This window comes from Acinonyx jubatus, chromosome E1 (genome assembly GCF_027475565.1).
Source record: "Acinonyx jubatus isolate Ajub_Pintada_27869175 chromosome E1, VMU_Ajub_asm_v1.0, whole genome shotgun sequence".
NCBI classification, from domain to species: domain Eukaryota; kingdom Metazoa; phylum Chordata; class Mammalia; order Carnivora; family Felidae; genus Acinonyx; species Acinonyx jubatus.
The window spans coordinates 39675042-39701007 of record NC_069397.1 but is presented as its reverse complement, the minus strand read 5'-3'; the positions used below and the strand labels follow the sequence as shown (position 1 = coordinate 39701007).

Genomic DNA, 25966 nt, shown 5'->3' with positions numbered 1-25966 from the left:
GGAGCGTGTGCCTCTTGATCTCGGGGTTATGAGTCCGAATCCCACGCTGGCTGTAGAGATCACTTAAAAAAATAAAGTATTAAAACAACAACAACAACAACACTGCATTCACCCACAAGACCCTCTGAGCATGAAACGTGCTTGGGGGTCAGGGTGGGCAGGCGGGGTTGGAAGGGTGTGTTTCTGACCTGGAATGGTTTGACTTTAGGCTGAGGTAGCCATTAAACTTGAAATCCCACTGGGATTGGTGGGATCTGGCCAATCCTATCTGCTGAGTTCCCTTTTTATGGATCCTCAGAGGGATCCAGGACCACCAAGATGGGTGACTTAATTAAGGGGAGTCAAGACCGGGACCTGAAGGGAGAAGATGCTCTGTGACAGGTGGGAGTGATTTCTGCTCTGACATCTTCCATCATTAGGCTTCCTTCAGAGCTCCTGTCCTGTGTCCCTTCCCTGTTGACTTGGATGGTCAAGGACTAACTGAATTCTCTAGGGTACCTTTTGAAGAGAAAATGTAAAGCAGCCGGTTTCACCCGGCATTTTTTTTTAGCCTGTCCTCCGAGAGATTCACCCGCTCATCCTGCTGCAGAGGATGCTGGCTGTGGGACACTTTCATTTACCTGCAGGTCCGAAGGGACAGGTAGTGCTTGCTGTAGGTGCGTGCCATTTAATCCTCTACAAGGTCCCTGAAAGCAGGCATACTTCTCATTTCCGGGTGGCTTCAAGAAGACCAGAAACTTGCCCAAACTCCATAGCTAGGAGCTAGAGCCAGGATTTGAGTGTTCCTGACCCAAGCCATACTGTTTCTTCTGCATCGTGCCTTCAAACGGGCTTCAGTTCAGGGCTGGCCTGTTAGCTTCTGGGAAGGGGGCGGTTACCATGCGAGGCCAGGTCTGTAGCCACCGTCAGATCCGGAGGCGCCTTCTGGATGCTTTGGGTCCGGGAGTGTCTATTACTGGCCATGGGAAAAGTCATGTGTCTCAGGGTGCTGGATAAGAAACAGGTGCTTGTGGGGACAGGTCGGTCCAGGGAGTCCAGCACCAACTTTTTCTCTCCCAAGCTTCCCCTGCTCCCCCGTTCTTTCTTGGCTCAGGTCATTTTTGTTGCACTGGCCAGAGTCCAGCCAGGCAGGTGAGGGGCAGATGGCCTGCAGACTGCAACTCTGTTACCTTTCCTTTAGGCAGGAGGGTGGATCCGGCAGGTGGGAAAGGCTGGCCGCCAGGAGCAAGGAGAGGTGGGGATAGCTGAGTACTGGAACCAGTTTACATGGAAGAGAGGATTCTGACCTGTGCGGTTTGATCTAACCCCTGAGTCATGTTTGAGGTCAGGGACCGCCTCTTTGTTCAGCTGGGATGGTTAGGAGACCCGGATCATCTCTCCACACCTTCCTGGCAGGCCCCTTTGTAGATGCCCACTCTGCACCCTCCCTCCGGCAGGCTGGGGGTCCCTTTCCTTGGGGAGGGCCCCGGTTAGGCCTCAGGAGGCAGGAGGCTGAGACTGAGGGACACAGTATCTTGAGCTGATGAGGTATGAAGAGACGGCCCGCTTTGTTCCCCTTTCTTCCCCAATCTTTGGGTCTGAGGGCCTCCCCGCCATACACACAAGGAAAGAGCGCAGCCTGAGGTGTTTGGTTTAGTCTTTTATTTGGCACAAAGGAGAAAGGGATCTGACACCAATTTAGCCTTTTGAGTGTACAGAGCTCTGTCCACTCCCCTCTCACCCCAAACGAGCCCCTCTTCCAAGTTTAACTCTGCCCTGAAACCAGGATTTCCCAAGGATTTCATAGCCCTAAGACCCATCCCAGTAGTTACCCTTCGTACTCTTCCGGTTCTCTGTCCCTTTCGAGAAAGCAGCCTTCCTTAGGGATGAAAGGCAACGCAAACCCAGCCCTGACTGCAGCACCGCAGGGGCCTTCAGCCGCTACTGGATGTAGTGAGGGGGGATGGGATAGGTGTGGGGGAACAGGTAAGCGGGGAGGCCCTTCCTAGAAGCCAGCCAGAGCTGAGAGAGGAAGGCTGAGGGTCTGGACAGTCCTGGTTCATGCTCCTGGGAGCTGCTTCGACACAGAAATGGGGGCTGTAGCGGGGTGCTTGGGGACGGCAAGGAAAAGTACAGATAAAAGGGAAGCTTGGGGAAATGAAATGGTGAGCTCGGCTGGCCGTGTTCATTGTATGGTGATGGTGATGCGGAGGGGAGGTATGGGTGAGGGGCCAGCAGTGGCCGCATCCAGACCCTAGACTCCACCAATCACCGGATTGGCTTTGTGACTTTAAAACTTGTAAGTGAGGGGTGTGGGGTGGGAAGAGAAAACCTGAATAGAGGTCTGTGCTGTGGATTTTACTCTCGGGCTGGTGGCAAGACCAGAGTCATCTCTGACCACTTTTTAGATGCTCCCAGCCAACATGCCAGCACAGGGGAGGGTGACCCTTGGAAGGTCAGCCCCACCGCCCACTGTCCCCCCAACCCCCCGAGAAGTGGGCCTTTGCATTTGGGCCCAGGCCCCTGCCCTTCAGAGCTCCTCATGGACTCGCTCCTGGTCTTCGTCTGACTTCAGTTTGAGCTCCTCGACAGTGATCTTGCCATCCTGGTTGCGGTCCTGGTTCTGGAACATGTCTGCTATGGTCTTCTCTGGGTCCTGCCCAGGCATGAGGCGTCCTTTGCCCTCACTGACTTGAGCTTTGATGAAGGCGGAGAACTAGGAGCCAAGACAGCCGAGGGGAGAGGGGAGTGAGGGTCTCGCCTGAGTGGCGGTGGGTGGCCTTGGGAAAGGCCCTGGGGCACAGGGAGGCACAGAGGAGAGAAGAGCAGGTGCTGGGGGCCAGGCAGAGGGTGGGTGTGGAGGACAGGCAGCATTGGGGGGGTGGGGTGGGTTGCATGAAGAAGAGGCAGGGACAGGGGACCTAAGGTGCAATGACCCAGCGCAAGGGCAGAAACAGGCACAGACAGGACAACAGACGTAGACTGTGTTTGCTTCATGCCACCACACGGGGTGGTGGTTTCTGTTGGGGTGACCGCACGGAGTGAGCTCCTCACCCACCTCCTCCGGGGGGACCTCGCCATCCTTGTTGAGGTCCAGGCCTTCAAACAGGTTGACAGGAGGGTCCTCGTGCCACACAAACAGGTAGCCGGTGGGCAGCCCCTCCTCCCGAGACACCAGCTCCACCTCAAACAGCAGCACTGCGCTGCCCGGGACACCCCGGGCTGGAGGGAGGGAGGACAGAAGGAAAGCGTCCCGATCAGGCCAGGGTCTGAGCCCAGTGTGCTCCCTAGCCCACATGCCTCAGTTTCCCCTACTGGGCACACGGGATGTTTACAGAACCATTGGGAAGGCTTCCCTCACTCCTCCCACCAACCGCCCAGGCCCAAGGCGGGCGGGGGCAAAGGACCAGTCTGCCCCTCACCTCCGCTCTCTCCGTGCGCCAGGTGCGGGGGCACCACGAGCTGCCGCCTCTCTCCCACACACATGCCCTGCAGGCCCGTGTCCAGGCCTTCGATCACCTTATTGGCCCCCAGAGTAGCCTCCTGGGGGTCCCCGTAGTCGTGGCTGGGGCGGGGGGAGAGCAGATTCCCAGTTCAGCACCCATCCTCGTCCCAGGCAGGTTCACACCCCAGCGAGCCCGGCCCTCCCCGTTTCCCAGTCACTTCTGGTGCCCGCCCCACACAGCAGAGCGTGGGACCGATAGTTCAGAGATGGGGCGCCCTCCCCGTCTTGCCGCTGCCCCTGAAGTGTAGCCTGGAGGGCTCCCCTCTCCCTGCTTTGGTTTCCCCTCCACAAACAGACCTCCAGACTGCCAGCCTCACCCTTCCAGTCCCGCCAGTAAAGAGTCTCAGCTCCTCGTGCCCCACCCCACGCTCGCTGGATGGGAACTTATGGGGGAAGCACGAGTGGAGGTGCTGGGGGACTCCCCACGCCTGGGCCCACCCACCTGCCCAGCCCTGGCCCCGCCCCGGACCCACGAGGAGAAGAGCTTGGTGCCATCCAGCAGGGAGCAGTTGTAGTGGTAGCGAACATAGTCCCCAGACTTGGCGGTCTCGTTGCAGGTCTCAGGGGGCCGGGACAGTATCTTGATTTCCACTGGATCCTCAGGGTTGTGGAAGTCAATGACGTGGACGTCAAAGATCAGCACCGCGGAGCCAGGGATCTTGTCTCCTGGGGCCAGAACGGGGAGTGGATCGGCTCAGAATCCAGGAGGGGCTGCTCAGGCCTCCACGGAGGCCCCTAGACCTTCCCCGCCCTGTGTTTTCCAAAGAGGATGGGATGGGGTGTTCGTCCCCAGGGTCAATTCTTCTTCAGTACCTCTTGTGGGGGCGAGGGGCAGGGGAGGGGAGGGGAGGGCCATGCCAGTTAGAAAGCCCTTTACACACATCATCTCGCAACCTCCCAGTAACTTACCCTGTTGGTCAATGTCCTTAGTCCCATTTTACAGGTGAGGACACTGAGGCTTCCAGCAGAGCTGGGTCTCAAGTCCAGGTGCTTTCTTTCTTTTCTTTTTTTTTTTTTCTTTGCCTTTTTCAATCATCTTTTTCTTTCTTTTCTCTTTTTTATTAATAACTTATTTATTTTTCAATTTACATCCAAGTTAGTTAGCATAAGTCAAGCCCAGGTTTCTTTGCTTCCTAGGGCTACACTGTTTCTGTCCTCCCCTAGCCACCCCCGCCTCCCCAGCTCAGGAGTCGGCTGCCCTTCTCCAGTATAGAAGGGAGAAGTGAGGGGAGGGCCCCTGGAGAAAAGGATGGAGTCTGTGTGGCAGAAGGTGGGTGGGTGATGGGTTTCGCGGCGAGAGGGGCAGAGCAGTGGCTGGACCGGCCCTGTGCTGGGGAGGTGGGGGAGCAGTCTGTGGAGCTGCCGAGGCGGTGACCGCGAGCACAGGGACATGCCTACCAGTCCCGTTCTCCCCATAGGCGAGGTGGGGGGGTATGGTGATCCTCCGGCGCTCCCCTATGCAGGCGCCCTGCAGCCCCTGGTCCATCCCTGGGATGATGTAGCCCCGCCCCACATAGGTGTTGTAGGTGTGGTTGCGGGAGTAGCTGCAATACAGGGCAGGGAGGGCGGGCCAGGGGGTCAAAGGGGCCCCTGCCCTTCCAGGCAGGATGGAGCCACCTCCAGCTGCGGCCCGGGTGACCCCAGATCCTGCCTCAGCTTCTTCGGCCTTCCTCCCGCCTCCCCGCCACCAACCACACACCTGGAATCAAAGAGGGTGCCGTCCATCAGTGAGCCATTGTAGTGGTAACGCATGAAGTCTCCAGCCACAGCTCTCCGGACGCAGCCAGGAGGTAGCTCCAGTGTCTCCAGCTGGACGGTGTCCTTCGGATTGTGGACATCAATCAGTAGCACGTGGAAGACCAGGGAGGCCTGTGGGGGGATCACAGTCCCTGGGGAAGGGATAGACTTGAACCATACAAGTGGTACAACTGGAGAGCAAACCAGGGCTCCTTCTTGACTCAGGAAGGCCCATGTGGGCACCCTGTAAAAAGGTGCTAATTCTGCTCTCCAGAGACCTTTCCATACCCTCAGCAGCCCTGTTTCTTGCTCTCCCTGTAAGGCGTGAGCTGGATTTTCCCCCGGGCCACCACCAGCCCATCCTAAATGATTGTGTGAATCAGAATAAAGCACCCCTTCTTAGTGAGATCACCACCAAGAGCTAGATTTCACCCCTACCCTACTTGCCTCCTTGGCTGAGTGCCCTTGTGCAGTACACAACCTGAACAACTGTATACGGCAGCCCTCTTCTGAGGAATCCCCGAGTCCCTGCCTGCCCTCACCATAGCCTTTCTCGCCATAGGCCAGGAACGGAGGGATGATGATCTTTCTTCTCTCTCCAGGACACATGCCCAGCAGCCCCTGATCCATGCCCTTGATCAGCCAGCCAGAGCCGATGTAGGTGTCATAAGTGCCGCCCCTACTGTAGCTGCAGAGAATGAGGTAGAAGTGATGCTGCTGGAGATGGGAGAGGCCGGATGGGACCCGGACACCCTCCACATCATGCCACACAGTCCCCGGCCCCCCAGGACTCCCTCCAGCCCTCACCTGGTGTCAAAGGCAGTGCCATCCAGCAGCGTGCCATTGTAGTGGTAGCGGACAAAGTCGCTGTCCTGGACCGTGCGGGGACAGTGGGCTGGGTGCAGCAAGGTGCTCACCTGCACAGTGTCTGCCTTGTTCCACACATCCAGCAGGACCACATCGAAGTACAGGGTGGCATCCGGGGGAATGAGCCCCGCTGTGAGGGTCCAGCAGCCACAGCTCACGTTCGGTGCAGCTCCCCCAGACCCCTCGCCATGCCACGGTCCCTGGGGCCCCAGGACTCCCTCCGGCCCTTACCTTGTATCAGAGGCGGTACCACATTTGCTGCAGCCCCAGGGTGGTGGGTGGGATGGACATTTGAATGTCCAGCTTGGCCCCTCCCTCTACCACTCCTAGTGCCCCTTCTCCCTAGTCAAGCTTGGATCCCACCCAGGGCCCTGTCATCGCCCTTCCCCCGACTCCAGGGCCGGGGGACTGAAATTCTAGTCCCAGACCTGCCACTATCCACACTGCGTATTCAGTGTGACCTTGGGCAAGTCGCTCTCCTGCTCTGCGCTTCAGTTTTCTGGCCCTGGGGTCCTCGATTCTGACTCCTGTCTCCTCCATCCCCGTGCGGGTGCCCCGACCCCTCTCACCCACACCGATGCTGCCGTAGCCCAGGTGGGGAGGCACAATGAGGCGTCGCCGCTCGTTGACACACATGCCCATGAGGCCTCGGTCCATGCCGGTGATGAGGCGCCCCACGCCCACCACGATGGCCACTAAGGTGCTTCGGTCATAGCTGGGGGAGAGCGGAAACAGATGGGAGACACTGGCCTCGGGCCTTGAGCGCATACATGCACACACACACTCAAGCCCCCTCCCTATCACAGGTGTAGGTCCACATGCTCCTGTCTCGTCTTCACGCCTCCCCCTAGGTCAGCCATGACTCCCACCTTAACAGGATGGGCTGTTACACAAGAGGAGTCCCCCAGGAGGCCAGGAGCTTTTATTTGCCCGGGATAAGGGAGGGCTGTGCAGGCCTGGGAGCTACCACCATCTGCCGACAGCAAAGGGGTGCTAAGTATGGCACAAAGGGGAAGGGAGCATTTATTGAGCATTTACGATGTGCCAGATAAATGCTTAGCCTGTTTTACAATCACCTACTTAATCCTTTTCCCTGTGAAATGGGCATTATTGTTTTCATTGTTCTGAAAAAAAATTTTACATTTACTTTTGAGAGAGAGCGTGTGCAGGGGAGGGCAGAGAGGGGGAGACAGAGGATCGGAAGTGGGCTCCAGGCTGACAGACGAGTCATGACCTGAGCTGAAGTTGAACGCTTAACCAGCTGAGCCACCCGGGTGTCCCTGTTTTCATTTTTCTTATGACAAAAATTGAGACAAGAGACTGAATGACTTGCCCAAGGTCACACAGCTAATATGCAGTCTGCTCAACTCCGTGTTTGTGCCACTGCATCAATGGCTTTTCCAGGGAAAGGAGGGGGAAGCAGAGCTGAGTGAGGGTAGGGATTGGTTTCCAATTTTGGAAAGGCCTGTTCTAAAATTGCCATGGCTTTCATTTTTATTTTATTTTACTTCTATTTATTACTTTTTGTTGCAGTATAATCGACATACAAGATTTAGTTTCAGGTGTACAACAAAGTGATTTGACATTTACATACGAGATCATACTTATTGTGTAATAAGTGTAGTTAACATCTGTCACTGTCCAAAGTTAATACAGTACTATTTTCTATACATTATATCCCCATGACTTATTTATTTTATAATTGGAAGTTTGTATCTCTTGACTTTTATTGGCTTTTTTTTTTTTTTAATTTTAGAGAGAGAGAGCTGGGGAGAGGGGCAGAGGGAGAGACAGAGAGAGAGAGAGAGAAAGAGAGAGACTCTCAAGCAGGTTCCATGCTCAGTGCAGAACCTGATGTGGGGCTTGATCCCACAACCCTGGAATCATGACCTGAGCCCAAATCAAGAGTCAGAGGCTCAACTAACTGAGCCACCCAGGCACACCAGGCTTTTATTTGCTTTTAGCTACAGTTTTAAGTTTTCAGAAGTTAAGGGAGGATGGGAGATTTGTATTTAAAACAATTTTTTTTAATGTTTATTTATTTTTGAGAAAGTGCGCACAGATGGGGGAGGGGCAGAGAGATCAAGGGAGACAGAATCTAAAGCAGGTTCCAGACTCCGAGCTGTCAACATAGAGCCCAACGTGGGGCTTGAACTCACGAACCGCGAGATCATGACCTGAACCCAAGTCGGATGCTCAACGAACTGAGCCACCCAGGTGCCCCTAAAATTTGTTTCTATTATTTTATTTTTTACTGTTTTAATTGTTTATTTTCGAGAGAACATGCACACGTGAGAGTGGGGGAGTGGAGAAGAGGAGGGGCAGAGAGAGAGGGAGACAGAAGATCCGAAGAGGGCTCTGCAAGAACTGAACCAAGAGGGGCGCCTGGGTGGCTCAGTCGGTTAAGCCTCTGACTTCGGCTCAGGTCATGATCTCATGATTCGTGAGTTGGAGCCCAGCCACAGCGACAGGCTCTCAGCACAGAGCCTGCTTCAAATCCTGTCTCCCTCTCTGTCTGCCCCTCCCCCGTTTGCGCTCTCTCTCTTTCTCAAAAATGAAAAAAAAAAAAAAAAAAGAAACATTAAAAAAAAGAACTGAGGGGCGCCTGGGTGGCTCGGTCGGTTAAGCGTCCGACTTTGACTCAGGTCATGATCTCACGGTCCGTGAGTTCGAGCCCCGCGTCGGGCTCTGTGCTGACAGCTCGGAGCCTGGAGCCTGTTTCGGATTCTGTGTCTCCCTCTCTCTCTGCCCCTCCCCTGTTCATGCTCTGTCTCTCTCTGTCTCAAAAATCAATAAACGTTAAAAAAAAAAAAAAAAGAACCAAACCATGAGATTATGACCTGAGCCGAAGTTGGATGTTTAACTGACCCAGGCACCCCTAAATTATTTTATTTTTTTTCAAGTTTATTTATTTATTTATTTATTTATTTATTTATTTAGTAATCTTTACCTCCAACATGGGGCTCGAACTCATGACTCCAAGATCAAGAGATGCATGTTCTTTTGACTGAGCTAGCCAGGTGCCCTGAGAGATTTTCATTTTGATCAAAGGGGTTAAGGGGTTAGGAAAGTCTTCCAAGCTCAGCACTGCACAAACTGGGGCCAGTCTGGCTCCTAGAGTCCCACCAAGGAAGTCATCCCCTGCTCCCAACCCCTCCCTGGCTTGGGCGGTGCTTCTGGCCACTGTCCACGCCTCATTCTGCCCACTGAGCTGCTTCCTTCACGGTGCTCTTGTGAGGGCCCAAGCACTGCACAATGTTCCTACCAGTTAAACATGATAAGGGCACCCAGTCCTCCCCAGAGTCAAGGCTAATGTTCCCTGAACTTGCCTTGGTATTTGCAGGCACTATGTGAAGTTCTTTCATTCATCATCTTGCTTAAGCCCTATTATCTGCCTTAGGAAGGGAGGACTTAATTTTCCAGATTGTTTTTCATCTCCATTTTTTCAGATAAGGAACATGAGGCTTAAAGAGGCCTAATTCCTTGTCCACGGTCATTGGCTGGATTTGAACCCAAGGTCTTGGATTCTGGAGTTCATGTTCTTAATACACTGCCTGCCTTCCAAAGCCATGGAAGCTAATTTCCCGCGGGCTGAGTTGTGTGCTTTGGGAAAGGGTCTAAGAGGGACTGACTTCTAAGGATGCGGTGTGACTGGGACCTGAGGTTTAACCGAACAGCCCTGCCCTGCCCCCACCAACAAAAGTGACTTGCCAGAGCAGACTAAAAGGCCTGATCGGATCAGAACCCCATCCTTCAAACCCCAAGCCTGGCAAGATGGGTGGCAGCACTGGCCTGATAGAGCTAAGATGGAGGGAGGTGGGGGGGCGGTGGTGCAAGGAGACCCAGAGAGGGAGGTACCAGAACCCTCCGGGAGCCCAGGGGGGCAATGCCCAGCCATGTGACACGTAGACAGATAGGGTCCCTATCTGTCCCACACGGAGCTATGCCCTACACTCCTAGATCCATTCTGCTGTCTTACAATGTTCACCCTTCTTTAACATGCTGGTTGCTTATAACCCCCACCACCTCCAAAAAAGTTCTATTGACTCTTCTCTGGTTACAAAGGCACTGAAACCTGGGGCTGGAACCAGAAGGGATTCAGCCCGGGTGGAAAGGGAGGGGGTCCCCGGCTGAGACCACTGGAGGATTCACATGCATCAGGGACCATGCCCTTCCCCCCAACGCTGGGGACCAGAACCTCCTCCCTGCCATGTCTTTAAATAAAGCACTGTTGAGTAAATAGAGCAGTTCACCTTGATCATCAAACACTTTGGGGAATGTGGGGAGTTTGTTGTGAAAGAAACTGGGGTCCTTTAAGAGGTGAGGGTTTGAAATTAAGGGCAGGGAAATCTTTGGGAAGATGGATGTCTGGGAGCCCCCAGCCTCAGGGTGCTGTGTTAGGGTTTAGGAGATCATGGAGTAAGTAGGGGATGCAGACACATCCTCAAAGGGCAATTAGGGATCCCCAGGATAGAGACAGCCTGGCCCCAAGGGGAGGGGCGAGTCTGAGGGCACCCAACCCGTTACCTGGAGTCAAACTTCTTGCCATCCTCGAAAGTGCCGTTGTAGTGGTAGCGAACAAAGTCCCCCATCTGCACTTCCCGGGGACAGGTCCTGGGGATGTGGTACCTTTCGATGACTACATCTTCCAGGGGGCCCCCGGCCGGGCTAGCACGGCCCAGCCCCCTCCCCACTGCCTGTACCAGCAGCAGCAACTGCAGCAGGGGGAGCCGGAGGAAGGTGCGGCTGGGGGGCACCGTGCGGAACATAGTGCCTGGAGCTGGGACCGCCGGCAGTGAGGGCGAGCGAGGGAGTCGCCGCCGACAACCTCCTTTCCCCCTCCTCCCGGAGCTGGCTCCCCCCCTTCCTGTCCTTGGTCCCCACCCCCGCCCTGGCTAGTCCACGTGGAATGGGGGCAGGGGAGAAAGAGCTGGCGGGGCGGAGGACGGAGGGTGGAATGGGAGGAGGGGGCAAGGCTGAGTGTAGGAGTCCAGGAATGCACCACAAAGAACTCCAGATCCAGATCCCCCCTCCCTATCTCCCGGGGCTCAGCGTCCTGGGGCCTCAGCCTGGAAGGGAGGTTCGGGAAAGCGGAGAAGTTGGAGCTGACCCCCATTAAAAGAAAAAAAAAAAAGAAAGAAAGAAAAAAGTTCAGTGTCTTTTTTTTCCCGAACCCCTGGGTCCTAAAGCCGGACTGAAGTATCCCTTGTTTCTTTCGTTGGCCTCCCCCCCAAATCTAGGCCTCTCCAGGTGGCTGGTGAGGCTCCAGAATCTGAGGGGGTGTCTCGGTACTCCCCCCGCCCCACATCCCCACTGTCTCAGCGATGGCCTCTCCAGGATCGAGCTGCGTGGTCCCGCAAAAGCTGGACAGTCAGGACGATCCCGCGCGGGGATGGACATAGGTGGGCGGCAGAGAGAGTGAAGCGTGCGGGGCGAAACCAGGAGTGCGCCTCCGAGTCGCGGCCTGGAGCGGAGGGACACTAGAAGTGACTGCTTCGGGGCTAGGGGCGGAGAAGGAGCAGGAGGGCCTCTGTAATGGAAAGAAGACCAGATGCCAAGGTTTGGGCAGAGTGGTGGAGGCGGCGCTCCCTCAATGTCTTGATCTTAAGGTGGGGGACTGTCTTTGCGTGGGGAGGGGCTTTGCGGGTCCCCTTCCCTGCGGGAAGCGTTCCTCCACCCACTTACCATCTGTCAAGGGGAAGACCCCCCCCCCCCCCAAAGGGCAGGAGGTCGGCCAACGTAGGGGCCTCAGGGCCCCGGTGGGCCCTGCGCCCCTCGGGAGAGCTGACCCAGACCTCGACTCCGCCCTCCTGCCGTCGCTGCCCGGCGCTAAGACCCAGCGGGAGCCCCCGCCCGGCCCCCTCGGCGCCCCCGCCCGCCCGCGCGGCCTGGACGCCTCCTCGGCCCCGGAGAGCCGGCCGGCGCGGCGCGGCCATGGGGCGGGCGGCGTGGGGGCTGTTGTGGCTGCTGCTGGGCAGCGCCGCGGGGCAGTACGAGAAGTACAGCTTCCGGGGCTTCCCGCCCGAGGACCTGATGCCCCTGGCCGCGGCCTACGGGCACGCGCTCGAGCAGTACGAGGGCGAGAGCTGGCGCGAGAGCGCGCGCTACCTCGAGGCGGCGCTGCGGCTGCACCGGCTGCTGCGGGACAGCGAGGCCTTCTGCCACGCCAACTGCAGCGGCCCTGCGCCGCCCGCGGCCTCCTTCCCGGGGCCCGAGCCCGGCCCCGACGGCGGCCGCGGCGACGAGTGGGCCCGCGAGCTGCGGCTCTTCGGCCACGTCCTGGAACGCGCCGCCTGTCTGCGGCGCTGCAAGCGGACGCTGCCCGCCTTCCAGGTGCCCTACCCGCCGCGGCAGCTGCTGCGCGACTTCCAGAGCCGCCTGCCCTACCAGTACCTGCACTACGCGCTGTTCAAGGTGGGTGCCTTCCCCTGCGCCCCCACCCCCCCACCCCCGCGATCCACCGGCCCCACCCGGGCTCCCCCAGTCCCGGATCCTCCCGCCCTGCCTCGCCCTCCTCCAGCCCCGCCGCGCCCCCGGTCCTGGAGCCACCGTCCCACCTCGCCCCCCTAGGCCGGGTGCCCCCCGCCCCTGGCGCCCCCTGTCCCGCCTCGTCTCCTGGGCGCAGCTGGGGCGCGTCGTTCGGAGCCGGCATCTGGTTCCGTCCGGTCTCGGAGCAGCATCGATCGCGCAACCAAGGACAGCCAAGCCCTCTTGTGCACTCAGGGCTTCGATCTCTGGCCCTTCCGACCCTCTCTGTCCCTGTCCCGCAGGCTAACCGGCTGGAGAAGGCGGCGGCCGCGGCCTACACCTTCCTCCAGAGGAACCCGAAGCACGAGCTAACCGCCAAGTATCTCAGCTACTACCGGGGGCTGCTGGACGCCGCCGAGGAGCCCTTCACAGACTTGGAGGCGCAGCCCTATGAGGTGGGCTGGAGGGGTAGGGCTGGCCCTGACGCTTCTTCCTGACCACCGTCCCCCCCACCCCCCGCGGGGCTTGTACCGGAGGGGAGGTGTTGGGGGTCTCCCTGACCCCTCTGACACACCCCTCTAGGCAGTGTTCCTCAGGGCTGTGAAGCTCTACAACAGTGGAGATTTCCGCAGCAGCACCGAGGACATGGAGCGGGCCCTGGCTGAGTACCTGGCCGTCTTTGCCCGGTGTCTGGCTGGCTGTGAGGGGGCCCACGAGCAGGTGGACTTCAAGGACTTCTACCCGGCCATAGCAGGTATTCCCCTCCCCCTCCAGATCCCTGTGGGTGACCCTCTCACCCACAGGGCCCTGCTTCCCAGCGCTCCTAAGGCCTCTTAACGTGTAAGTATTCATCCCATACGCGTGTATGGAGCACCCAGGAGGTTCTTGGGAGGTGCACAGAAATGAGGTGTTATCCCTGCCCTGGGAGCCTTCAGTCAGTGAGAAAGGCTACAGTCCTGAGTGTCCAAGGTGCTAGGCGTTGGTGCAGAGAGGTGGTGACATCCCAAAAAGGCCTGAGGACGTTGGTTTCACAGGCCTCAGGCGGAGGGCAGTACAGGTGCAAAGGTGCCATGGTCATGTGTACAGAAACAGCCCAGCAGGTGTGTGCAGAAGGCAGTTTGTGGCCAGAAATCGCACCTGGTTAGGGATCCCTGACCACGGGGTGCCTCAGCGGGGACAGAAAGAACTCTCCTGAGCTTCTCTACCTAGGCTTCCCACCTCCAAACCTCATCTGCCTCAGAATGCCCCAACTCCCTCCGGTTTTGGGGTGGGGGTTGAGCTGTGGGGGTGGTAAGGCGGCCCAGGCCACAGTAGTTGCCCTCAGCACTGCCCTTTGTATCCTGAGCCAAGTCTTTACTGGCATTATCTCCTGTGGTGGCATCGGCTGGGCAGGCACCGGCTCCTCACCACTGCCTCCCACCCCCTAGATCTCTTTGCAGAGTCCCTGCAGTGCAAGGTGGACTGTGAGGCCAACTTGACCCCCAACGTGGGCGGCTATTTCGTGGAGAAGTTCGTGGCCACCATGTATCATTACCTGCAGTTTGCCTACTACAAGTGTGAGCATCCCTTGGGATGGGGGGTGGGGGGCAGGGGAAGAGAAAGCATTGCCCTGAGAGTGTTATAGGGTCGTGGGGAGCCGTCCCTCATATGTGAGGACCCTGCGTGACGGCGGGGAAGGCTGGGGGTGGCAAACAGGTGAGAGGAGGGGAAGGAACAAAGAGCAACCTTAGGAGAATTCAGAAACCTCTTGGGTAAATGGGTAGCCAACGACTCCACCACAGTCAACAGTTTACAAAGGCCTACCACATCTGTTGATCTCACTTGGTGCTTTCACCCATCCCCTGCAGCTGACATTACGGGACCCATTTTTCAGATGAGGAAACTGAGGCTCATAGAGCTCAAGGGGCCATTAGTCACATGGCCAATGAAAAGTGGCACCAGGATTTATGGCTCTCCTCGTCTGGGGGAGAGCCTGGCATCCACGGGGGCCGGGATTGACGAACTCCAGAGTTCTTGCCATGCAGAGCTGCCAAAATTCAGATGGAGGCTGGAGTTGGAGTGGAGGAGCTAAGGACCAAGGGGCCAGGAGACCATTCATGGGTCCGTTGGTGAAGAGGTTGAGGGCAAGGCTGCTGGGCTCTCATTCTCAGGTGCCATTATTCTCCAGCTGTGTGAGCTTGAGCAGTTTACCTAACCTCTCTGTGCCTCAGATTTCTTGTCTGTATATTGGGGATGATGATAATGGTGAGGCTTAAATGAGTTACACGGGCTTGGCACGTGGTAAGTGCCCAGTACATTCTAGCTTGCATTATCATTTGGGTGGGGTGAAGGGGCCAAAAGATACTGTGGGGGGGGGACAGCTGGGGAGCCAGGAGCACTGGACTGAATTGGGAAAGGGGGACGGTCTAGGAAGGGCTTGTCCCTGAAGGCGGGGAAGTGCGGGGGCTACTCCTCACTCCTGTCCTGCCCGCAGTGAATGACGTGCGCCAGGCCGCCCGCAGTGCCGCCAGCTACATGCTCTTCGACCCTGATGACAGTGTCATGCAGCAGAACCTGGTGTATTACCGCTTCCACCGGGCTCGCTGGGGCCTGGAGGAGGAGGACTTCCAGCCCCGGGAGGTGGGCACTGCCTTTGGAGGCACTCTTGGGACAGGTGGTTTAAAAAAAAAAATCCTGGCTTCTTTGGAAGGCAGGGTGGGAAGTGAAAAGAAAGACTATGGGTGGTGATTGGAGTCCTGGGTTCAAAGCCAGCCCCACCCGCTGAACGGGCCTGGGAACATTACTGATCCTTGCTGAATACGTTGCCTCACCTACAGAATGGTAGCACTGCGCCCAGGCTGTGGGAGGTGCAAAAATACCCGTCCATTACCACCTGCTCCCCTCCCCACCCTCACCACTCTCACTGCTGGCTTTTGCCCTCCTTCCCAGGGACTCCCTAGCTTGGACCCACTAAGGAAACCCCCGGGAATCTAGGGCAAGACTGGCAGCCATGGGGCACATGGTGCCACCCTCGATTTCCTTACTAGTGGCAGACATTGCTAATCGATTAAGGAGCTCTTTCTAACAGAGCCCTCCCAATCCTCCCTAACCTCTCCAAACAGCTATGATTTTTCAGTCAACATGTGACTGATACCTGTTCCTTGCTCCTTGAGCTGAAAAAGCGTGGGGGGGTGGGGGGGGTGGGACCCAGATCCCAACTTGGCTCCTCTACCATCTGGCGGCAGGCTCTGGCTTACCTCACTTTCCCCCCCTTCCTCTCAGGAGGCCACGCTCTACCACAATCAGACAGCGGAGCTTCGGGAACTGCTGGAGTTCGCACATATGTACCTGCAGCCAGATGATGAGGTAAGTGGCCACCTGCTCTCTAGGCTGGGCCATGGCGGGGACCCTTGATCTCTTCCTGGAGGGCCTCTGTGCCAAAGCTCGGCCCTACCCCCGGGGGCAGTCAGCTGCTCCTTATCTATACCTGCTCTTTGCTCCCCACTCAGTGTTCTCATGCTCTCCTTCTCTGCGTGTCTGAATGTTGCCACATAACTCCCCCAGCCCAGCCCAAGTGGCGCTCCTCCGGGAAGCCCTCCCTGCATGTTCTGGCTGTGCCTCCTGGGCTTGCAACACCAACTGTGACCCTCTGTGCCTCCCTGGCCCTGGAGTTACTTGCAGCCCTGATCCATCCCTTCTCCAGCCAGTCTCTCAGAGGCTCGTGCTTTGGGATGGGGGACCAGGTTATTCCCAGCTTTTCCACAGCGCCTGCCCCAGAGCTGGCACCGGGAAACTGAGTTTGAATGAACCAGTGAATGAATGAATGCCGGTGCCAGGAAGGAAGGACTGAAGTGTGATCCCTTGATCCTGAATGAGGGGGTTTGGGAGTCCAAATTTCTGTGAGGTGTGGCTGCTTGGCGCTTATTTATTTATCCATCCCCCACTTTGTTCACTCACCCGTGCCCCCACTCATCACGCATGGGGGAGGGGCTACGCTGTTTGCACCCCGGCTTTGGTGACAGCCAGACTTGGCCCCTCTGCTTACCAGCTGGGCAGCCTCCAGGCAAGTCTCAGGTAGCTCTTGAACTTCGGTTCCTGCATCTCGAATGGGGAGGGTGATGCCGGTGTCACAGCATTGTGGTGACCGTGAAATGAGATCAAGTATGGAAAGCATCTTCCCCAGAGCTGGCCCAGAGCAGGTGCTCGGTGAATGGTGGCCATTTTGATTACACTTATTTGTGGCCTGCTGTTTGCCAGACAGTGTGTGGGGCTGGGGTAAGTTGATGAAAAGGTACAGTCCCCTTCTCAAGCAGCTCACAGTCTAGTTGGGGAGGCACAAACAGTGCTCGGGAGAGGTCAGCACGGGGCACCAGAGGAGGGCTCCAGATCCAGCCAGGGTCATCGGCCAGGGCTGAATCCTGGAGCTGATGCCTGGCATTGGTGAGTCAACGAGAGCGATCCAGGCACAGGGTGGGGGTGGGGGGGCAACCGTGTTTCTGGCCAAGAAATTGCATGAGCAGACAGCATGCAGGGAGTAGCAGCATCCGCTATGGCTATGGAATTTATGCTTAAAAGGATGGCCTTGGAGAAAGCAGTGCTCACGCTAACATTGACTCTCTGTCGGGGGAGCCCCATACATCGGCGCGGGGAGTGGCAGTTTGGGAATGGGACCTTGTGGGAGAAACCCTCAGATCAGTCCTGTGTGGGATCTTGAGACTGGGGAAGGAGGGGCTTTGGGGGCTGAGCTGGGATGGGGGGCCCCTCGGCCAGGAAGGGAGCTGGTCTGGGTTTGTGCCTGCTGTGACCTCCTTTCTTTCCCTACCCTGGGGCTGCTGTAGATGGAGCTGGAAGAGGCAGTGCCGCCTGTGGAGCCCAAGGACCCTCCATCCGATGCCGAGTTTGAGGGGGAGGGGGACTACGAGGAGGGCATCTATGCTGACTGGTGGCAGGAACCGGATGCCAAGGGTGATGAGGCGGAGGCCGGTCAGTGACTCGAGTCGGGGTGGAGGGTGGGGATGCGACCTGGGATGGAGGTTGGCCACAGAAGGATCCACATACTGGGCTGCAGAGGCAGTCGGAGCGCCAGGACCTCCCGCCTCGGGGGGCTTCTAGCCTGTTAGCCAACCCTGTCCCGCTTTGTGTGTGAGGGGGTGGCATCCTTCTCAGAGCCGGGACCAGCTGAGACCTGTCCTAGGGAGCCTCATTCCTGCCTGCCCCCTTGCCCCCAGGACAGCCCCCAGATGCTCTTTGGGAGTGGGTGGGGGGGACTAACCTGGTGCCCCCTCCTTTCCTTTTCAGAGCTGGAGCCTGAACTAGCATGAGAAGAGAGCTACCCTTGCACCCCTGAATTGCTGGGGAAGCCTGGGCCCAATGGGACCACCCTCACCAGCCTGGGCAGCAGCAAGAACTATTTATTAAAAACGTAAAATGGACATAGCTGACCAGGCCCCATCCGATCCCACCTGTGAGCGCTGCTCCCCGGGTCCCTCCTGTCTCCTCTCTGGGTCTCTGGACCCCAAGTTGGTGGTGCTACAGCTGCTGATGGCCCTTCCTCCTCCCCAGGGCTCTCCTCACCCGGACAGTCTCCTGAAGAAGGTTCCTGCTCCTCCAAGTTGGGGTCTCAGCCTGAATTTCAGAGACAGCAGAGGGGCAGCCAGTGTCACGAAGAGCACTGGACCAGGAGTCCAGCGGTTTCTGGCACGCTGGCAGTGGGTGCTCAATAAAAGTTTCTTGTTGAATGAATTGCAGCACCTGGGTTCCAGGCTCCCCTGGGCTGAGGGTGCAGATCCTTCCTTGCCTCCCTCTGCGTCCATCTCCCCTCATCTGTAAATAAGTGGTGGGCGAGGGGGCCAAAGGCACAGTTTTGGCCTCGGGGGACCCTGGGTGGTTGTGAGAGCAGAGTGCAATTGCAGATCTGCCACCAGGGGGCGTGAGCACACAGTTCCTTTCCTGGTCCCTGGAGGATGGTTTCAGATTTCTAACATGGGTTGTGCTGTATTTTCCTAGTCCAGCATTACTTCCCCTCAGGGAGTGTGGTGAGCGTTGGGAGGGGGCTAAGGACATTTACTTCCGGTTTTTACTTTCAGGCATTTACTGACCCAGGTTCTCTAGGGTCTGAGCGAGCAAGCCCTGCCTTGCTGTGTGCCCATTCTCCCATTCCTCAGCAGAGGTTGGGGCTCCATCGGAACAGCCAGAGGGGCCCTAAGGACACAGTCTGATAACATGAGACCTAACAGTGGCATTGGGACTGCCAGATCCTCTTGCCCAGTCTTGCTTCAGCTCCAGGGGGGCAGAGAGTCCTGAGGTGCAGAGGTAAGGATGATTTCAGGTGGCTGTTCGGCGCTGTGACTCACCAGCGTCCTCCCCATGTTCCACAGTGGGAAGGTGGGGGCAAAAAGGGCCTCTCTGGAGAGGGACCCTGGGCCAGGACACGGCAAGTAACAGTTCTGCCCGATTCCCCATGTTTCAGGCCGCCCCGGGGGACAAGGTGCTGTAGGAGGCTTCTTTTGCTACTGGAGGGTGGAGCTGATGCTGGGAAGGCCCAGTTCTCACTGCCCACACCCCTGCCTTCCCTACTGATGGGCCAGGGGACCTGTTCTGGGCCCTGCCCATCTCTGTGCCCGGGAGGACTCTCTGCCTCACCCCAAACCCCTCCCCTGGGTCTTTGGTGGAGACAAAGACAGGAAGGCTGCAGCAGGGCTGGGTCAAGGCTGAGGGCACCAGTGACCTCACTCCCTTCTCTCCACGTAGGTGGGTCTAAAGTGGCAGCGTCTCCTCAGAGCTCCCGGGTGCCAGGGTGGCCCTGCCCCGCCCCACCCCTTTCTAGCTGCTGTGCTGTCAGCTTCCACCGAGGCCCCGCCCCCTGGTTCTGGGAGGGGCTGCCCTTGGGGCTGGCACTGCGGAGGAGGGGAGCTGGGATGCGCTGGAGCGTGCCTGCTGTGAGTAGGAGCTTTGGAATCTGGACAGCTGGGTGTGAGTCTGAAAGGGTGTGTGTTCGGGAGCGAGAAGGTCTGTGTCTTGTGTGCTGCGTGGACGTGTGGGTCTGGGTGTGAGCCTGTGAGCCTGTGTACCTGTGTCTGAGAATGTCTGTGGCAGTTTGGGGGGGTGACTGTATTTCTGCACATGAGCGTGCGCATTCATGAATGTGTTTCTAGAGGGGTTTGCTCACTCAGCACACGTTTATTTGCTTTAAGTTTATTTATTTTGAGAGAGAGAGCACGCACAAGTGGGGTAGGGGCGGAGAGAGGGAGAGAGAATTCCAAGCAGACTCCACACTGTCAGCACAGAGCCCAACACGGGGCTCGATCTCATAAACCATGAGATCATGACCTGAACCGAAATCAGGAATTGGACGCTCAACCGGACTGAGCCACCCAGGCGCCCCTCAGCACATATTTATTGAGCACCTAGTATGTGCTAAGCCCACTGTAGGTTGCTGGGCATACAAGAGTGGGCCAAGCAGGCCAAGCACCCTGCCTTCATGGAGCTTGTGTTCCAGCAGGGAGCTATGCAATAAGCAATAGGTGTTATAATAAATAAGTTACATGATTAGTCTGATAAATCAAGACAGGAAAATAGAGCTGGGTAGGAGGGAAGGGGAGACCTGAGGGGTGGCCATTTAAGACATGTGTTGTGTGTGTCTAAGTGTGCGTCTGCGAGTGGCTTCTCTGAGCATGTGGTGGCGAGACAGAGTGCGGGTGTGACGGGGATGTCCCCAGCTCCTGCCTAGGTGCTCCCCCCACGTCCAGGCTGTTGCCCAGGCCCTGTAGCCCCGTGTCCCTTACTCAGCTCTCCTTTCCTAGGCAGCCACCAGCCCCTCCCGCCTCTCCCTGATGCCAGCGTCTCCCCATTGCCAGGCCAGCTCCCCAAACCGGTGAGACCGAGTCCCAGCGTGGGCCCTCCAGCCCATTCTCCCAACCCCACCCCGTGGGGATGCCCTCGCCTCCTCCACATCTGTCTCACCTGTTCCCTCCTTACCCTACCCGCCACCACCCCACCCAGCACCTCATCAGTCATAGCATCTGTAGTATAATGGGTAGAAGGTTAGGGAAGGCCAAAAAGGCACGGGGGATGATGACCTCACACAGTAGGGCCAGACAGATGCCACAGAGGTGCCCAGACCCGGAAAGACCCCATCCTAAGGCGAGCATCACTGCTACGATGTAGCAAGTGCCTACCACGTGCCGGGCACTCGGCAGGTACTCAAAACAGTCTTGTGACATAGATAGCAATTCCCTTGTGCTACAGGTGAGGCTGAGGAATGAGAAGCAACTTGTCCAAGGTTCCTTAAGTTGAGTGGTGGCTGAGCTGGGTTTGAAACTGTTCTCCCCCAAATCAGTGCTGCTCAGAGAAAGAGAAAGGTGTCAGCTTTGGGGCAAGATGTGTGGACAAAGCCCCCACATTGCCGCAGCCCGAGGAGGGAGGCGAGGGCTTCCGGGAGGGAGGGGGAAGGAAGAGCAGGCGGTCAGGTTCTGCGTCCCAGCCTGGATTCCTGAGCCTGCCCCCTCCCCCACCATTGTCAGCTCCTGGTAATAGGGCCCATGTTAGGGAGCCCGGGTACAGACTCTTGGGGGTCTTGAATGCTGAGAAGTCACGGCCAATGCAGGGGGAACGTCCCAAGGCTCTTCCAAAATTCCAATGAATTCCAATGGAAAAAATTCCCCCCTTAGGTTTGAGAAACAGTTCTTTTTTTTTTTTTTTTAATTAAAAAAAAAATGCTTTTATTTGTTTTTGAAAGGCAGAGAGACAGAGCGTGAGCAGGGGAGGGGCAGAGAGAGGGAGACAGAATCCAAAGCAGGCTCCAGGCTCTGAGCTGTCCGCACAGAGACCGACATGGGGCTTGAACCCATGAACCAGGAGATCATGACCTGAGCCGAAGTCGGATGCTTAACTGACCGAGCCCTCCAGGTGCCCCGAGAATCAGCTCTTAAAGTCTCACCCTGGTGTTCCCCTTTCTCTGGGAGAGTAGGGTCCCCCTGGGGACAGAGAGTGACTCCCTGTGGCGGAAGGCCGTGTCCAGTTGGCCCTGGTACCAACAGCGTAACCTGACAGAAGTCCCGGCAGCCGCGGGGCCCGAGCGCCCCCACCTCCCTGCAGCTTCCCTATTCTGGGCTCTTCATCCAGGTCTTGCAGCTCCTCTCCAAGGACAGCCCTGGCAGATGGCCCTACCTTCATGGATGGGGAAACCGAGGCCCACTGAGGCTAGAAGGCTGGCTTGGCCCCAAGATGGCTCGAGGATGAGGTGGGAATATGTTGGGGCCCCAGGCTACCCACCAGAGCCAGCCCCGGCCCAAACCCCGGGCCGACCTGCGGACACGTCACCTGTAACCACCACCTGCCTGGGTCCCACTTGGCGCCAGGGCACCTGGATAGCATCTCTTCTGTCCCCTAAACAGCCCTTGGGGTGGGAGCGCCTCTCATACCCATGACTCAGGTGGGGAAACTGAGGTAAGGGGGAGGACATACCTGCTTTTTCATACACACCCCACCTTAATCCTCTGAATCTGGGAAGAACTCACTAAGGTAAGTCACTCCCAAAGTCCAAGAGAACTTAACATTTTCTATTTGGGGTCACCTTTTTCATCTTTCCTATTATTTATTTATATATCTATTTTTATTTTTATTTTTTGAGAGTGTGTGCACTAGCAAGGGAGGGGCAGAGGGGGAGGGAAAGGGAGACTCTTAAGCAGGCTCCAGCACAGGGTTTGATACCAGGACCGGGAAATCATGACCTGAAAGGAAATCAAGAGTCAGAGGCTTTACCACTGAGCTACCCAGGCGCCCCTTATCTTTTCTTTTAGAAGAATGGGATGCTATGTTCCTGGAGCAAAGTAAGGAGTGGCCACGTGAGATGCCCTCCTTTTCTCTTGACCACTTGGTCAAATCCTGGTGGCCTTCCTGGAGGAAGCCGGGAAGGAGCAAGGTTCAGCCAGTCTTAGTGGTGAGTCTGGTCTCTCTCCCTGGCCGTGGTGGTGTGGAGAGCAGGGGGCCTTTTAGAGGCCTCGTGGCCATGAAGGACATCCCATTAAAAGCTTTTGAGGTGCACCTGTCTGGCTCAGTCGGTAGAGCATGTGACTCTTTATCTTGGGGTTGTAAGTTTGAGCCCCCACATTGGGTGTAGAGACTACTTAAAAATAAAATCTTTAAAAAAAAAAAAAAAGGTTTTGTTATCTCCAAATGAGGTTATGCTCATAGTTACAGAGACACAGGGATACGAATGAAGTCAGAAAATGCTTGTCGTATGACTTTAACCTTTAGCACAATTATTTTGACAAACCTGGTTGGTGATGGTGGTTGGTTTTGTTTTGTTTTGTTTTTGTAATATATTAGAATCCTCAAAAATGGAAATGTCCCTGGCCTCGGAGCAGCCCGCCCGCCCCCCCCCACAAACACACACACACTTTGGATGGATCTGGCTTCTGTCCGGCACCCTCCGCACAATGCAGTCCAGGCCTCACCCGCCCCCACGCTCCCGCCCCTCCCTCCCACCACTTCCAGACTCTCTTCTGGGGCCATAAATTATCCATGGGCTGTAAGTTGGCTGCGTCTTCAACGGGAGGCTGAAGTGCTAATGAAATATTCAGAGATCTCAACTCTCAAATTCCCTGGTGGCCACAGGATGGGGCTGGGGAAGACAGCATTACGGTACAGGGTCAGGGGCCTCCAAGCCCTGGCCCCAGTTCCCACCCTGCCGGAGTCTGGGGCAGGGAGACTAGGGAGGTGGGGGAAAGGTCTCAGCACCGCCCTCAGCTGTGCCTCTGGGTGGCACCCTCCCCCTCAGAGGAGAGCAGAGGTTACTGATTTTGATCCCTGGGGTCAGCAAGTCCCCACTAACCGCACCCCACCCCCCAGCCCTGGCTCTTGAATCTGCAAGTTTTTCCCCTCAAGTCCCACTTTGAGCTGACTTCCCACAAAATTGGTCTTCATCTCCTCCCAACACACACACACACACTGCACCCCACCTTGTTTGGGATGGAAAAGACCTAAATTGGTGGGCTGGTGGGCAGGAAACCAGGTTTGTTCGAGTCCCAGGCCTGCCAGGAATTTGCTTGTGTGACTTGGGGAAGTTCCTCTCCTGGCTCTAGCCTCAGTTTCCCCATATGTACAAAGAAGGGGGCTCTGATTGTTTCTCCTTCCTCTTCCCAAGGACTCTCTACAGGTGTGGGAGAAATTCCTGCCATCAGGGTGTGTGTGTGTGTATGTGTGTGGTGTGTGTGTGTGTGTGTGTGTGTGTGTGTGTGTGCTTGTACACGTGTGTGCCAGGGGAGGGGTGGCCTGTCCATGGGAAGGGCGCCTGTCAGGGCAAGCATCTCTCCTGGCTTGTTGGGAGAGGGAGGGACAGGCAGGCTGGCAGGCGGGTGGGGCCTCAGCTGTGTCAGCCTGTTCCAGGAGTCGCCCAGACAAGGCACAGCAAAGGGGTGACTCAGGTGGCAAGGTGCCCCCCCCCCGCCCCGAACCAAACTCTCAGAAGGGGGAGGGGTTACTCAGAAAGCCAGGGAGACACAACTCTAGAATACAATCCCAATGCTTGGAGCCCACCCTGTTGAGTCCCTGAAATACTGGAATTGTACATTGTTGAAGGGTGGGGGGTTAGTGTAGGTGAGGGGGTACCTGCCCGGATATAGTCATTCCCTGGAGAGGTCCTGACCCTCTCTCTTCCACCTCCTCTCCCTCCACCGCCACCTCCAGCCCCTGGTATCTCACCCTGGCCTGGGCTATTTCTAGCCACCCTATCTCTGTTTTCTTGTCTCCCTGTTTTCCCTTTGACATTCCATCCCCGCCCACACGCCTTCCAGTGAAGTGTCTTGGGAGCTACCTCTATAATTAAGAGCCCTCCCCTGGGCTGGCTGGGCACACACCCTCAGGACCAGGAGGTAGGCAGTCTCTGGCCTCCAGGCTCCTCCCCTGGACAAAGGGCAGCACAAAAAAACCTGCGATCACCATCACTTCCCCCACCCCAGGCGCCATGCACCATTCTCTGTGCTCTTGCTTTCAGGATGCCTGGGCCCCCTCCAGCCAGAAGAGCTTGGGAGCTAGAGGCTCTTTTGCCACCAGTGTCCTCTGCCCAGCCCTGAAGCGATCACAGTGAGCAAGTCCCCCCACCCCAACACCAGCAGGCAGGGGCCGGAGGGCAAATGGAGGCCCACATACAGAGATCTCAATTAGTTACGGACCAAGCTGCCACACTGTTAAGTAAGATGTACCTTGACAAGTACAGCCCCACAATGATCTGAAAGGCCGGGATGGAATTGAGAGTTCTGACTCCTTCTCAGAATGGGAATGCAGCGGCCTGGGGAGAAGGTCCCCTGGCCCTGAGCCCCTGGGTCATCTGCCCTTCTGTCCCGCACCCAGCAGGCTACAAAGGGCTTCCAGCACATGTGTGTTGATACCCCAGCTGCATGTCCGTGCTGTGTCCATCCCTCCCCCATAACTGCCCCGTCACCCCTTTGCCTAAGTGTGCACATAACACGCATGCTCCTGCTGCCCATTGTCGGTAGAAGGAGCCAGAATGAGAGAAGTGCAGGCTCCCAAAGCAGGGTCAGCTGTGGGTAGGGAATTCCTTTCTGGTCCGGAGTGTGGTCTCAGAGGGGAGAGGGACGAATGCCGTGTAGGCTCCAACCCCTCTGTGGCGGAGGCGGGGGGCATCCCTGGGAGGACCAGAGCAGAGGCAGGACCCAGGGCAGGGGTGCCTTCCCTGTGGTTGTGGATGGCTCTGCCCCAAGGCTGAGAGAAGGCCCAGGCTCAAGATACCGCTGGCTCTTTGCATTGCCTTTGGTTCCAGTCTGGCCCACCAGGAGTAACTTCCAGCAGCTTCTTTCCTGCCGTGGGAAGGCAACATCATCAACCTGAAGCTTAGCTACCCATCTGTTCACCCCATCCTCATTTAGAGAGGTGGCCATCCCTGAGACCACCGTAAGCGGAAGAGGAGGGAAGAAGGATGTGTGTGAGTGCATGTGTGTGCACGCTGAGGAGACAGCACTGACATGCCTGGTGTTTGTGTGTCTGAATCTGTGTCCATCGATGCATACCCCTGATGTGTGAGGACAGAAGATTGTCTGTCCAGATCTAAGCCCCTGCCTGCCTCCGTGTGGGGAAGGAGCCCCCGCAGAGACAGGGCTAAGAAGACAACGGCATCCCTTCTACCTCCTTCTGTAGCCCCGGAGGTCTGTGGAGGACGAGCTGAGGAGGGTGGCCTTGCTGTTGTCCTTTACCTTCCCCCAGGGAAGCACCTCCCATCCCCCACCAGCTCCCTTGCTCCAACACTGGACCCTCATCAGACCCCTCTTTGCCAGTAACTTCCGTCTCTGGGGAAACTTGGGATGAGTCACTGGGTGCCCCTTCCTTCTTTACTTGGAGAACCCAGGGAGCTGCAAGGTTGAATTAACCATTTGTGTTCTTAGCGGCTCAAGAAGTCTGCTTCCACTGAGCTCT

General features: G+C 57.0%; 2 protein-coding genes across 3 annotated transcripts; one reads left to right on the top strand and one right to left on the bottom strand.

Annotated features, from left to right (window-relative positions):
- Positions 1-1626: 1626 nt before the first annotated feature.
- On the bottom strand, positions 1627-10955 carry FKBP10 (FKBP prolyl isomerase 10). Its single transcript, XM_015069555.3, has 10 exons — positions 10616-10955; positions 6658-6803; positions 6029-6218; positions 5764-5909; positions 5184-5373; positions 4883-5028; positions 3958-4150; positions 3402-3544; positions 3038-3201; positions 1627-2695 (listed from the first exon to the last, which is right to left on the bottom strand). The coding sequence occupies exons 1-10, from the start codon at positions 10855-10857 to the stop codon at positions 2510-2512; spliced, it is 1746 nt and encodes a 581-aa protein (XP_014925041.2). The 5' UTR covers positions 10858-10955; the 3' UTR covers positions 1627-2509.
- Positions 10956-11966: 1011 nt separating this feature from the next.
- P3H4 (prolyl 3-hydroxylase family member 4 (inactive)) lies at positions 11967-18277 on the top strand. 2 transcript variants are annotated; one of them, XR_003417029.2, is made up of 9 exons: positions 11967-12502; positions 12859-13011; positions 13139-13310; positions 13984-14112; positions 15030-15175; positions 15818-15901; positions 17374-17518; positions 17834-17999; positions 18098-18277. XR_003417029.2 is itself a non-coding variant. In XM_027048815.2 (8 exons), exons 1-8 carry the CDS (start codon positions 12023-12025, stop codon positions 17854-17856), a joined length of 1332 nt encoding a protein of 443 aa, XP_026904616.1. In that variant the 5' UTR covers positions 11967-12022; the 3' UTR covers positions 17857-18277. The 2 variants fall into 2 exon arrangements, 1 of the variants encoding a protein (XP_026904616.1); XM_027048815.2 differs by having other exon boundaries at positions 17834-18277.
- The last annotated feature ends 7689 nt before the right edge of the window (positions 18278-25966 follow it).